Source organism: Paroedura picta, chromosome 5 (genome assembly GCF_049243985.1).
Source record: "Paroedura picta isolate Pp20150507F chromosome 5, Ppicta_v3.0, whole genome shotgun sequence".
NCBI classification, from domain to species: domain Eukaryota; kingdom Metazoa; phylum Chordata; class Lepidosauria; order Squamata; family Gekkonidae; genus Paroedura; species Paroedura picta.
In genome coordinates this window covers 15,940,705-15,955,239 of record NC_135373.1, presented here as the reverse complement: position 1 = coordinate 15,955,239, position 14,535 = coordinate 15,940,705, and the positions used below count along the sequence as shown (strand labels likewise).

General features: G+C 52.1%; 1 protein-coding gene across 2 annotated transcripts in view; it reads left to right on the top strand.

Annotated features, from left to right (window-relative positions):
• The first annotated feature begins 1,763 nt into the window (after positions 1-1,763).
• NECTIN2 (nectin cell adhesion molecule 2) overlaps positions 1,764-14,535 on the top strand; it is a 90,650-nt gene continuing 77,878 nt past the window's right edge. For both annotated transcript variants that reach the window (XM_077336650.1, XM_077336651.1), the window contains exon 1: positions 1,764-2,185. In XM_077336650.1, coding sequence (XP_077192765.1) covers positions 2,125-2,185 — 61 coding nt within the window. In that variant the 5' untranslated portion in view covers positions 1,764-2,124. The remainder of the gene's footprint in view (positions 2,186-14,535) is intronic.

Sequence of the window (14,535 nt, the reverse complement as noted above, 5' to 3'; positions counted from 1 at the left end):
TTTGTTACATCATCAAGCACTATGTTTCTCTCTTCCAGGGCCCCTGACCCTCCCTCCCATGAATTTCAAACATCCTGAAGTGACCAGTTATGGGTCCGTCAGTGTGCTGCAGTTATGAATGTACTGTTCTCACTGTTTATTACTGTTCTATTGTTATTTATAAGAGCCTCTTGTGGCGCAGAGTGGTAAGGCAGCAGACTGAAAGCTTTGCCCATGAGATTGGGAGTTCGATCTCAGTAGCCGGCTCAAGGTTGACTCAGCCTTCCATCCTTCCAAGGTCGGTAAAATGAGTACCCAGCTTGCTGGGGGGTAAACGGTAATGACTGGGGAAGGCACTGGCAAATCACCCCGTATTGAGTCTGCCATGAAAACGCTAGAGGGCGTCACCCCAAGGGTCAGACATGACCCAGTGCTTGCACAGGGGATACCTTTACCTTTTTTATTGTTATTTATGGTTACCGACTTTCTCTGTATTGATCTTGTTCCTCTATGTCAGTGGTCCGCAACCTTCTTCAGGCTGCGGACCAGTGGCAGCAGGGAGGGCGATCGCCCGGCCGCGCATGCTGTGCATGTGCGGCACTTGCACACATGCGTGGAAGTGCCATGCATGTGCGTTTGCGGCCGCACATGGCACAAAAGTGCATGCGTGGCCCTGCGGAGGCAGGGAGCTGTGGCCCGGTGGTTGGGGACTACCGTTCTATGTTACATGTGAACCGCCCTGAGCCTCAGGGGAGGGCAGTATATAAATACAATTAATTAATTAATTAAATGGCCACTTTGGACTGGAGACTCTGCCATTATGCCTTCCCTTCCCCTAAATCTTGCCCTTCTCAGGCTCCAGCCCCCCATCTTCCGAACCCAGAGCTGGTAGCCCTGCACATGGATACATGTTAAGCACCTTTGGGAAGGGCTGTGCCTGGGGATTTGGGGAGACAAGTTCAAGGAGGCTAGGTTTGGGGGGGATCTCAATGCCATATGGTAAAGGTATCCCCTGTGCAAGCACCGGGTCATGTCTGACCCTTGGGGTGATGCCCTCCAGCGTTTTCATGGCAGACTCAATACGGGGTGTTTTGCCAGTGCCTTCCCCAGTCATTACTGTTTACCCCCCAGCAAGCTGGGTACTCATTTTACTGACCTCGGAAGGATGGAAGGCTGAGTCAACCTTGAGCCGGCTGCTGGGATTGAACTCCCAGCCTCATGGGCAGAGCTTTCAGACTGCGTGTCTGCTGCCTTACCACTCTGTGCCACAAGAGGTTCTTTTCAATGCCATAGAGACCTCCAATCAAAGCGACCTTTTAATTAATTCACTTATATTTGCATTTACTTACCGCTGGGGGAGGCTGCATGACAGAGCTGTCTGTCCAGGCTGACGGTTGAAGCCAGGAAATTAACTGGGAGGCAAAGCTGCCCTCCCTCCTCAAACTCGCTGCCCAGCAGGAATGAATCTCCCCCCTTTCCTAGAACCCTAATAGAGGTGCTCTAAGAAGCCAATAATTTAATATAATTTAATTTGTAAAGTTAAAATTGTTATCATCTGTCATTAATGTAACTTTCTTGCAAGTACATGCCTGTTGTTACCCGCTGAGAGAATAATAAAATATAATAATTATAATTAGTATATAACAGAGATGCATGGTAAATAAAAATCTAAGTTGTTAAAGGTTTTAAAATCCAGCATTTCGACTCAAACTAAGTTGCGTCGGCCTTCCTTCCTTCCTTCATTCCCCGGCGCTGGAGGGAGGGAGAGTGGGGCCAGATGATAATCGTAATAACAACCACGGGAGGACGGATCCGGGGGAGCTGATCTCTGTCGCCAGGCGAGATCTCCAGCCACCGCCGGGAGGCTGGCAGGCCCAGCGTCCCCCCCCCTTCGGCGTTCGTCTTTCGAAGGGGGGGGGGGGTCAGAGAGTGGGCGTGGCCCCGTCTCTCCGCCCCCTCCAGGCGAGGGGCGGCGCCAAGGGCGCACCGGGCGGCTGTAGCAGGGCGCGAGCGGGGGAGACGCAGCCGCGCAGCCGGAGGAGTTGCTCGCTCACTCGCTCGTTGGCTGCTTCGCCCGCGCCGCCGGAGCCGGACCGGAGCCCCGCCGCCGCCTGCCCGCCCGCCCGCCGGAGTGTCCCCCGCCCCATGGGCGCGCCGCGGAGCCCGTGCGCCTTGGGCACCAGCCTGCTCTGCTGCCTGCTCGCCGGTAAGACAAGCCCAGCCGCTCCGCTCAGCCGGAACGGAGGAGGAAAGTTTCTCGCACCCCGCTGGCCCAAGATGGCGAGCCCGGCAACCTGCTGCCCTGCCCGGAGAGGACGGGAGAAGGCGGCGGGGGGGGGGGGAGCAGAAGGAGCCGCCGCCTCCTCCTCGCGCTTCGGCTCACCTGGCGGGGCGTGGCGGGCCACCTGGCCGGCCGCGCCCTGCCCTCCGCCTCGGGCCCTTTTCGCGGGGGGGGGGGGGAGGCGCTGCCTTCCGGGGATGCCCCCCGATCGGGCTCGGCTCCCTTCCCAAAGCCGAGGACCCCCTTGGGCCGCCTTCCCGACGAGGCGCGGCCGGCAGGATCGGGGCCGTTCCCCCAAAGGGAGCCAGCCGGGGGGGGGGGTTCCCCCGGAATCGGAGCCCGAGAGCGCGGCTTGTTTCATTTCCTTGTTTCTGCCCGGTGTCTGTCGCCGTGATTCTTAGGAAAGGGTTTTTGCCCTTCGCGCTCCTGCGCCTCAAAGGTTCTGCCCTGGTTTTGTCCCTCCCAGTGCGTGGTTTTTGTTTTCCCTTCACGATGGCCTTGTGAGGTAGGCCGGGCTGCAGAGAAAAGGCCTGACGCCACCAGCGAGTGGAGATTTGAACGTAGGTCCTAGTCGAGATTGCTTTGCGAGTTAGAGCCTGGGGAGGAGGGAAGGACAGCCGTGTGCCCCTTCCGAAGCAGCCGTTTCCCAGGCGGACAGATCTCTGTCGCCTGGAGATCAGTGGTAATCTCAGGAGAGCTCCAGACAGCACCTGGAGGTTGGCATCCTTAGGGAGACACTAACCATTACATCATACCACTTTGGTTGGGCACTGCTCTCCGCAAGGAGGGTGTGAGCAGCTGCCTGAGAAGGTCCCCGTCTCCAAAGCATAAGGATTTTTGACAGGGGGTGGGGGAGATTGAAAGATGCTGCTGATCCCTCTTTTCAGCCCCAGTGGAATGGCCAGTGGGCAGGCCACCGGGCACCAGGAAGGGAAAGATGGCAGCCCCCCCCTGTGGGTCACCCCCCCCCCAGTCTCTGGAAGCCTGCCCCTTCTGGACACGGAGCCCTTGTGCTGGCCGCTGCAGCTCACAGCCTGCCTATTAAACCAGGTGGCTTCCCTGCTTTGGCGGTCTGGCGGGGGACCCCTGGCGCATCTGTGGAACAGCTGTTCAGAGGTCAGTCCTCAAGTGCCAAGGACGGCCCTGGTGGGCATCCCTTGATTTGGCCAGGAGAAGCTGCTTCTTCCGGGGAGGGGGCAGCCACCTGTTTTGGAGCCCTGGGGGTGGGCAAAGCCCTCTGGCAACCCCTGAGATTAGGCGGTGGCATCAGGTGCTGACTTGCTCAGGGCTAAGTGGACTTTTGGATGGGTTGGGAGGCCTGGCACTTTCCTCTGCTTTGGGTATTGCTCTGTTTGACATACATATCAGGCAATTTGGGGGATCTGTGTTTGTCAGGCGGTGGACATGTCTGTGCAGGGCATTCTCTCCCCCCCCCCCCCCTTGAGTGTGGGAGCTTGCCCGTGGTTCCACGTTGAGCGAAGAATCTTTTCCCAGCAAACCTTTGGGGGTTGTTCCAGCAAAGCTTAGAGGTTCAGGTGATCTGTTTTAAGGACCTGTTCTCCCTCCATGCCTTTCTGTGGAAGTTGTGCTATTTATCCCTTATAGCTATGCACCTCTTGTCGGACCAGCCCTGTGGGTCCATTTGCCAAAATGATGCCGTCGCTGCCTGTTTTTAAGGAAAACACAAAGAAGGCCGTTAGTTAAGGCCTTCTGTGAAATTTGCTACACACTTCACAGAGGCCAAGAAAGTGCGCCGTATTCTCTTTGGTGGTTTGGTGTGTTCATATCCTGTGCCTTTTCCTGGATTTGCATTTATCTGCTGTTTTTATTTGCTTGATTTGTACCCTGCTTCCCCTCACCCCAGCCAAGTGGCTTGCATCATTTGTCGTTTCATCCTTACAACGACCTTATGAGGTAGGCTAGGGTGCGCTTGTTTGGGCAAAGGTCATCCAGCCGGCGTCAGGATTTGAACTTGTCTCGCCTATGGACTGTGCTGGACTGGGCACCACCTTTAACCATTTGGATTCTTGGAGAGAGTTGGGGAATAAATATGATAATAAAGCCCCAGAGAAAGGAGATGGTTTCAAAATAATTTATTTGGTTCACATATTGTCTGAACAAGCCTGCATATTTATCAGTTGCTATAACGACATATCTATTAGCGGCTGAATAGATCGTTTAGCTAGAGAAAGATCCAGAATATCTGGCCGGGTAGCTCCAAAACCGTCTGCACTGCAGAATGTGTATCTTTTTAGGACAGAAATTGTGGATTTTCCAGTGTTAAGGCCACTGAGCCTCATTTCTTCCTTGAAATCCGGGTGGAAGCTGTTTGTTCCCTCCATCAGTTGGGTCACAGGTGTTTTTGCCAGCCTTTTTCAACCTTCTGATTGGGGAGGAGCCCCTGGATTATTTTTCAGGTGTCGAGAAACCCTGGAAGAGATGGCATGGCCCTTCAGAGAACTAAGATGCGGGAGCCAGTGAGATCGATTGATCGATCGTTTACCATTTCCATTGTGGAGAAAGAGACAGGCCTGTAGGCAACAAGGGAAGGGGGCTCTAGTGATCCCAGCAGCCCTCCAGACTTCTGGGAAAGGCTGCATAACAAGGCTTGTGTGCTTCGGGCATGAAGCACACAAGCCTATAAGCATAACCCCTGGGGAGCTCTTGTAGCACCTTGTGGTTTTCCGGAAACCTGGTTGGGAATCCCTGGTTTGTGCGACCAGAAAGACATTGCATGTACCTGAACAAAGTTTGAGTAAGACTGCCAAAGTTTTATTTGAGGTGTGAGCTTTTATGGGCACAGCGCACACTTTGTCACACAGTGCTGTGCATGCAGGAACTTGCACCTTGGTTCTAAAGGTGCCATTGGGCTCAAACTTTGTCCTGCTGCTTCAGACCGACACAGCCACCCACAGCGACCCACTGGACATTTTTTGGACTTCCAGTCTTGAGTAAGAAGACTTGACTGAATTGACTTTTTAAGAAGAGGAGCTGGGGGTTTTGTACCTCACTTTTACTCACTTGAAGGAGTCGCAGAGCAGTGTCCTTCCTTCCTCTTCCTCTGTGGGACTGAGGCTGGGCCAAGGTCACTAAGCCGGTTGCATATGAAGGAAGAGTGGAGAATCGAGCTTGGTTCTTCAGATCAGAGGCCTCTGCTCTAAACCACTATGCCAAGCTGCCTCTCAGGTGCCCGTCTGCAATGTAATGTTGAATTGTGCTGCAAAACTTTCTCTGGCCAAAGACAATTGGCAGCATCCCCCCCACCCCCTTGAACAGAAGGGTGTGTGTCGTTTCAAATGGTGTAAAAATGGACTTAATGATGGAAACGCTTCAGATTTGTGGTGTCGCAATGGAGATGTTGCTAGAACCTGGAAGACCCAGGATCATATCTCTGCTGAGCCAAGTAACTCACAGGGTGCCCTTGGGGCAGTTGCTCTCTTTCAGCCTAACCTACCTTGCAGGGTTGTTATGGGGATAAAAAGCCAGAGTGGGAAAGTGCAACACCCTGAAATCATTGGGAGAGAGGAAAAACGATAGATTTCAGTTATAGACTTGGCCGCAGACTTGGTGGGGCTGTTGTTATTTGTAGCCTTACAATTGTCACATGACTATTTACGGCCTTGATTTAGAAATCCAGGGACTTTTCACGAACTGTTTGGTGATCCGTCAGGGGAAGGGGTTGTGGGGAGCTGTTGTATGCTCCAAACGCATTTCCCTGAATTTCCACTGTAAATCAGCTGTGGACTCCCAACAAAAGCAACTTTTGGAGTTGCAACAGCAATTGACTGTGTCGGGTGTAGGCTTGGATGTTTTCGGTTCCAGATGGGATAATATTGTCTCCACCTCAACCCATCTCAACTTTTTAAGTTCGAGTCCTCACAGTGGTTGATGGTATCGAAGCCGTCAGCGGGGGAAGGAAACAACTTCTTTCAAGAAGGCGGATGAACAAAGTGGCTAGCAGCTGCACAGGGTCTGGGCCAGAGAGCAGGCTGCTGCTCAGCTGCCCAGGGGCACATTGGCTTTCATGCTCCCATGTTGAGTTGGGGAGTGTGGTTCTGGCCGCCACCGGCTCTCTCCCACTGGTACTCCCATGCACGGACGGGGGGGGGGGAGGTATTTTTACCGCCATGCTGTTATTGACTGTTTTTGTTCATTTTATTGGGGATTTTAATGGGAATTTTATTGCATGGGGATTTTATCATGTAACCCGCCACGAGCCGGGTAGCCGAGAGTGGTGGGACATAAATCGAATGAATGAATAGTTAAGACAGATTTTTGGGGTTTTGTGGGACTTCCGGGCTGCGAGTGTGGACGTGGCGTGTCCCTTCCTTTTCCTCTGGACTGGGTGAGGGAACCGGGTTGCTCCCATTTGCTCCCTGCCGAAGGTGCAGGAGTCTCCTCCACGTTCCCTTGTGACGCATCAAAGCCCCAGTGAACACCCAGGAAAGCTTCTGGCGTGGCCTGGAGGTTGGGCTCCCCTGAGCGTGCGGAGGGAAGTCATTTCCAGCTCAGCAGCGATGGCGCTGGAAATCCTGCTTTAGCCACCCATTAATGATGACCTTCGCTTCATTGACAGGCCCGGGCGTGACCCTGGAGAAAACAATTACCTTTGAGCCGCGCCCTCCTGTGCCAAAACGCCCTGCATGCGGGAAGGGAACTAGGCTGAAGTCATAACATGAGGTAGCTCCTCACCAGTGATGCTGGCTCTAGAGACACTCTTTCCTTCCCTCAGATGTGCCCTTCTGAGCTGGGGATGCAATGTGCTCTCTCTCTCTCTCTCTCTCTTTTGCCCACATTATCCACAGTGACATGATCTTTTTCTCTTGCCTTGCCCAACCTGGTTTCTTGTGACTTACTTTGAAAGGGTTCACTCAGAGGCTGGCTTGAATACGAAGGGGGAATACGTTTCCGCCTTGCCTGTTCTTTGAGGAGCGATGTCAAGGAAAGGCCTCGGCCTCTCCGGCTGGTGGCTGGCCCTCCGGGGGAACTGGCTGGCCCCTGGGTGAGGCGGGAGGCTGGACTGGATGGACCCTCTCCCTGGTCTGTCCCAGCAGGGCTCTTCTTATATTCTTATCAGGAGGAGGCCTCGGCCTCTCTGCCCTGTGGCTGGACCTCCAGAGGAACTGGCTGGCTCCTGTGTGAGATGGGAGGCTGGACTAGATGGACCCTCTCCCTGGTCTGACCCAGCAGGGCTCTTCTTATATTCTTATCAGGAGGAGGCCTCGGCCTCTCTGCCCTGTGGCTGGACCTCCAGAGGAACTGGCTGGCTCCTGTGTGAGATGGGAGGCTGGACTAGATGGACCCTCTCCCTGGTCTGACCCAGCAGGGCTCTTCTTATATTCTTATCAGGAGGAGGCCGAGGCCTCTCTGCCCTGTGGCTGGCCCTCCGGGGGAACTGGCTGGCCCCTGTGTGAGGCGGGAGGCTGGACTAGATGGGCCATGGGCTGATGTTCTTCTAATGGGAGCAATTTCTGTTTTGGAGGAAGAACAGGCAAGCGCAGAAGTCCAGCAGGCTCTGCTCTGCCCTCCCCTCCTGGAGGTAGATTTGAGTGTATCTTGAAAATCTGCCTCCAAATAGGAGCATCCCTGCAAGATTTATGGTACCACCCGGCGCTTCATTGTCAAGAGTTATGCGGGGAATGTAATCTCAGAGTGTGAGGCAAAGAGCTGTTCCGTCTGGGGGTGGGGTGGAGATTGTTTCTCTAGTCCGTTTTCCCTCTTGGACATGATCCAGCCTCTAACTTTCAGTTACTCTTAACTGCCAAGCTCCTTTCTGTGTTCTCCTTTCTTCTCGCAGACCTCCCGCCCCCCCCCCCCCCCGTTCATTGACCCAGTAATCCTGCCCCATGTATTTCTGTTTTTCCTGCAACTTGGTATCTCCTGGATTTTGCTGCCTTGCTTGATTTCTGCACTTGGAAAAAATGGCAGGACCCCAAGCATAATCTAGTCGGCTCCCTGCCCCTCTCTCCCGGTGCTTTGTGCCCAGAGGAAGGGAGAAAGTAAGGTTGCCAGCCTCCAGGTGGGGCCTGGAATTTTTCCAAATTTACAACTCTAGAGCAGTGGTCCCCAACCTTTTTATCACCGGTGACCGGTCAAGGCTTGACAATTTTACTGAGGCCTGGGGGGGGGGTACTCTTTTGTCGAGGGATGCCACCGCCCCCTGAGCCCCTGCTCTGCTTGCTTTCCCGCCAGCGCCCCTGAATTCCCGCTGCCAGCAGCAGCTGCACAATGCCCTGCTAAGGGGGAGCCCCAGCCATGGCGGCCGCTGGAGAGCAGCAAAGGTGAGCCGGCGGCAGAGTGGCAGGGCGGCCCCCCAGGCAGCAGCTGGGGAGGAGGGTGAAGAGGAGTTGTGGCCTGGTACCGACTGATCTACGGACCGTCCTCAGTCCCCAGACTGGGGGTTGGGGACTGCTGAGGACAGAGGTCCGTTTCCCCCAGAGCAGGGGTAGTCAAACTGCTCCATCTCCGAATCTCTAGGATTTTCCAGCCCAGAGTTGGCAAGCTTAGTGCCAGGGAGGCTTTGGGCAGCTAGGTGGAACACCAATTGGGTGGCTTGTGTGAGCAGAAGGCCTGAAGACGGGTTACATTTTCTCCCACAGGGTGAGTTTTCTGCCATATTGGCTGGTGTTTCTTCTCTGTCCGGTTTGTCAAGGAGAAAGCAGCTCTGCTTCTCGGCCAGCAGCAGCCGTGAAATTTGGGTTGGGCCTGGCGTTAGTTCCCAGCACCTCTGTTGCTTGGCCTGGCAGAACCTGAACGGAGCCCCGGATGCCCCGGAGGCTTCCTTGGCTGCACAGAGTGGCAGTGAGGCAAAGTGACTTTGGTAGGCCGGGAGACCGTGGAGGGCCTGCCCTAACCTCCGGCCCGGATGCTGGCAACAGAAATTTGGAAGCATTTCTCAAGGTGGAAGAGGGAGGTGGTGCTAATTATTGCTGTGCCAGCCTTGTCCCTGGGGCTCCTAGACGTTGGCGACATGATATGATACCCCATTTCAGGAGGTTGCCAGGCAGAACATGACCTGCTCGGCCGGAATTTTATCTTTCTGGATGGTTTCTGGAAAAGCCAGGTGTCAATCTGTTAGTGCGTGTGGGGTAGAATTATATTATTCACAATGCTTTCCCCCTACTTGTTTTTTGGAGGTGGAGATTTCTGATGCAAAGGGAGAAGAGAGAGAGAGATGGCACTTCAGAGGAGCACTCTGTGCATGCTCTAAGGCAGGGTGTACCCAACTGGATAAAAAAATTGTACTACTAATTTTTATTCAGATTTTTTTTAAGGTGGAAGGGCTACAACAGTAGCAACAAAAACATACCAAAAATGCAGCAAAGAACAGACCTGTTAACTGCAGTACAACAATCAGAATCTTTTTGAAGCTTTGGGTGCTTATAGAATTCTGACCCGGCAAGTTGGGCCCAGCCACAAAATGGCTGCTTGCAGAGGCAGAGCCAGCCGCAAAATGGCTGCCACAGCTTACCTTCCATAAACACTTTGAGGGCACCATTTTTGGGGACTTAGGCAGGGGTGGCCAAATTGTGGCTCTCCAAATGTCCATGGACGACAATTTCCATGAGCTCTTGCCAATGCTGGCAGGACATCTGCAGAGCCACAGTTTGGCCACCTCTGGTATATACTAAAGGCCTTTTTGAATCTGCAGGTGTATTTGGGATTCTGACACAGGATAGTGGGCATGACTAAAAAATGGCTACGACAAGAAGCAGAACTAGCCCCAATAATAATTTTAATAGTAACTCTTCAGCATTCAGGCAGAACTTCTGCTGAACAGGAGATCTTGTAAAAGATGCTGAGGCAGCAGCCAAAGAAATGGCTAGTCAAAGCTGTGCTGGGCCAAGGCCCTGGCTGTGTCTACCTGCTTTCAAAAACACTTGGCAGGATCCGCGTTGAGGACCCCTGGTGTTTCCTCCTGATTATAAAATACGATTTTTGTGTTCTGTTGTGTTAATTTTTCGCATAGCACCTCAAGATTTGGAAGTAGGAATGGCAAACCGGTAGGGATAGCGCTATGGGCCCAAGAAAGGCCTGCATCTAACAGGGCTTTTATACCCATCTGCTGTGGAGGGCAGACAAGTTCCCATAGAGACCCAGATGTGGCCCTTGGGCTGGCAGATTTGCCCACATCTGGAGTGGAGTGTGGAGTGGAGGCTCATGTCTAAATTCTTGTGAGTAGGCCCTGTCGTTTTATTGGCTGGGTGTGCAAATGAAAGGGAGCTTAGAATCGAAGGACTGAGGTATTTAATGCCAAATAAAACCAGTGCTTGTGGTGGATGGGCTTGCTGGTAGGGTTGTATGCAGCAGTGTCCAAATCGGCCATTCCAGGCTGGCGCAGGCCAATTCGGACACCGCCGTACACAACCCTATTTGCTGGCAGGTGGTAATTCAGCCGGAAAATTGTGCTGCCATCTTGTCCGTGAGCGACTATGAAAACTTAACGCCTGGAATGGTATCCTGAATTTTGTTCTCGTAACATAAGCCGAGGAGGCTTGGTTTCAGTGAGGTGAACCAGAGCTAGCTGGTTATAGTGCTAGGTTTAGGCCTGTTTCAGATTCCCAACTTGAGCCAGTCTCTTCCTCATTTCCTACCTTTCAGGGTTATTGTAAGGATAGACTGGAGGAAGGGAAGCCATTGACTCCAGGCAAAAATGTTAATAAATTAATTGATCACTGTCCTGTTGGCTGATTCATTCTGACCCACGCTGACCCTTTCGGACAGCACTGGAAAGAGACATGAATATCTCCGATTTGAATGCAGCATGCCTCATTTACACTTGCTTGTCTTCCGGGCCAGATTGAGTCACTCATTTTTAATTATTATTTGAACAATTCCAGCTGAAACTTTTGAGTAACGGAATCGCAGCCAAAAAAACAAGCAGAGCCTATTTTGTAACTCTGTCCTCCCCCCCCCCCCCATGCACACACACACATAACAATACACACATGTTCGCCCTCTTAAGGTCCAAACCGCAGCCAGTGTCTCCCCTGTTTAAATTTCATTTAAAATTGTGTCCAAACAGACTGTTCTTTGAGACAGTGCCGCTGGATGATCTCATTTGCCAAGCTTCCCGCGCCCCAAATCTGTCTGAATGTAATTCCCCCTCCCATCCCCCACCTCTGCTTGTGCAAGAGACAGAATCCGTCATTAGCATGAGAAAAGACCAGACTCCAAACCCTGCCGGGAGACGTCTGCAGCAAGCACAGGGTTAACCCTGTCCTGCCTATGCCTCCTTGGCCATGTTCCTAGAAGTCACCAGAGAGCTTCTCTCCGCCCCCCCCCCCCCGCCCAGCTGAGTTTCTATATGCCCCACACCTCTGTGTTTCTCTGCTCCCTTCTGTGGGTGGTGGAGAGCTGCGTTTATGTCCACCACTGCTTCTTCCAAGACTCATGCCTGGACAGGATGACTTGGTTTTTGGATGGAGTCGAGCACTCCAAGGAGATGACCAGTTTGTGTGGGCGTGGGGGGGATCTTTGCTACATTTCCATTGCTATGTCGAGCGTGGCTGCAGTTTGCCTTCTTGTCCCCCACCCACCCCATTCAGTGGGTTTTCTCATCCTTCAAGAGCCAGTCTGGTGGGGGTTAAGACTAGTGAATAGAGAGGTTTGAATCCTGGCTCTGGATTCAATTTAGGGTAACCAGATCCGACACCCTCCCCTCTGCCACTGGCCACCAGCAGGGATTGAGGGGGTAGGGTTGCCAGATCCAGGTTGGGAAATGCTTGGCTATCTGGGGTGAAGCTTGAGGGTAACAAATTTTAGTGGGGTATAATACCACAGAGTCCACCTTCCCAAACAACCATTCTCCCAGAGGCCAGGAGGACATCCTGGTAGGTGTTTTCCACCTCTTTTTGAGGGTGGCAGGTCTAAATTACGCACTTCCTGTCTCCTGTGGGAACCACCCTTGGTCAGTCTTTCTCCTACCTTGAGAGGGAGTGCAGTGAGTTTTGGCATCTCTCTGGCTAGTGTTGACAGTTTCATCTTTCCTTACCCGATCTTTCCATTTTTCCCGTCCCTCACACCCCTTGTTCCCTTTGAACCATTTTAAACTTTAAAAAGAAAAAAAGGGAATGGAAAAAAGGGGAGGTGGACTCGCCGTTCTCGAGTTGTGGCAAGGAGGCTCATGCCCGCCATTTTCTGACAGGAGGAAGGATCGTTATGTGGTGGTGCTGCTTGACTTTGTTTTGGTGGTTGGAGGGTACTGATAGTTAAGACATCGAGCAATCAGGATGCACAGGGCTAGACGGCTGATTTGTGTTCTGCCAGTTGGTGATTGTTTTGGAGCACCCCCTCCTTTTTCCCTCTAGGGGACAAGGACATCCTTGGGGTGATTTCCAGAGGATGTCCTCTTATTCCCCCTAGAGGAGAAGAACTCTTCACAAGGTAAGATCAAAAGGTCTTCACGCCTTTTGTGCCCAATTGTGGCAGCCATTTTAAGATACTTCGTGGCTGGAGCACAATGGCATCCAAGGCGCAGGATGATGGCTTTTCCTCCAAAGAGGAGATTGAAAGCTCTGTCCTCCCCGGAAGGTCATCTGAACCCAGGGAGACTGGTATGACACAAGCGGCGTATGTTCCTGAGAATAGCCAGGGCAACCAGGCTGAAGCTAGGGCTGATGCTTCCCCAACTAAAAGAAGAAAAAAGTCAGCCACTCCTCCAGGCCATTTAAATCAGGGGCAGAGGGAGAGTCCTCTGGTGCTAATGTGGGCAAATGCTGCCTGAAAGACAATTCTAGACCTGAAGAGCCCCAAACCTCAGCAGGGGACAATTGCCCCAGGACAATTTTTTCTACATACTTGCAAAGTTCAGTGAGAGCTGAGGTGTCATCATCAGTGAAGGCAGAAATGGCTAATTTGATTCCCCCGCATGCCGTTATTTCCCATAGGTCTTGTTGCTCCCGTTCCCCATCACCTGCTAGATCCAACACAGGGGGCAGGGTTAGTGGTTATGGGGAAGATAGACCCCGTTGGCCAACCAAAGCCGCACAAAAAAGAAATCATTGCATACCTCACCATTCTGATTCCTCTGATGATGTTTCTTGATCTAAGGACAGGGAAGAAAGGGAATTTATTTCCAATGAGGAAATAGTAGAACTTATTCTGGTTCCTAGACAATCGGAATGTTTATTCAGTTGTGATGATTTTCAATTTTTGCTGGCTAAATCTATTTCTGTTTTAAAGCTGCAGCAATCTGAAGAAACCATGCCAAAGGACACGTACAAATATTATGGTCCTAAGGGCAGTGGGGATCTATTCCCCAAGATTGAATGCAACCAGACTAATTTTCCCATGTCTAAATTCTTTGAATGCAAGATCAGGGCCGAATGGGAAAAGCTCCTAATGTCCAAACAGTTTCTATCTTCCATAAAATGATGTACTCCCTCCTAGATGGTGCAGAAACAGTGCTTCAAGTTCCAGCCATTGATGGGCCAGTGACTGCTCTGCAATCCTGTGGCCTAGTGTTGGAAGATGGGGAGGGATATTTGAAAGATATTTTCAATCGCATCTCATGTGGCACATGAGGCCATAGCCATGGTTATTAGAGCTTTCAACACAGCTGCTGTAGTTTCCAGAGCAGCAGTAGCTTGGTGTAGAAAGTTATTGACCATCATTCCAGAACCTGAGATTAGGATAGTTCCGGGTACCAACAGGCTCTTAAAGGCCTCAGCCTGTACTGCTGATGCCTCCCTGGACAATGTGGTTTTTCCTGCCAGAGGCATCAAGGGGAATATTTAACTTCCTTAGACCTCCAGGAGGCCTATCTACACATATTGATTCACCCCACCCACAGATGCTTCCTCTGCTTTGTGGTGCAAGGCGGACACTTCCAATTTCGGGCACTCCCATTTGGATTATCCACGGCCCCCAGGGTTTTTTCAAAGGTAGTGGTAAATGTGATTGTACTATTCCACAAAGAGGGGATTTACATCCATCCATCCCTGGACGACCTGTTACTGCGGGCACCGTCCTACCACTAGTCAGTGCCAGTAACCCAGAGGGCCATCCAACTTTTAGAGTATTTGGTTTCCTGATCAGCAGGACAAAGAGTTCCCTGACACCTTCTCAAAGAATAGAGCCCTTAGGGGTGGTTATCGACACAGTGCACCTGTTGTTCTTTCTCCCACAGAAGATTAACAAAATTATCTCTTTTGACGCCACTGGCGAGCCTTTTGGGTCTGTTGGTATCAAATACAGATGCGATTCAATGGGGATGTCTCCATGTCTGCTCATTGCAACAATTCCTTCGACCATTCCAGGACAAAATCTCAAGG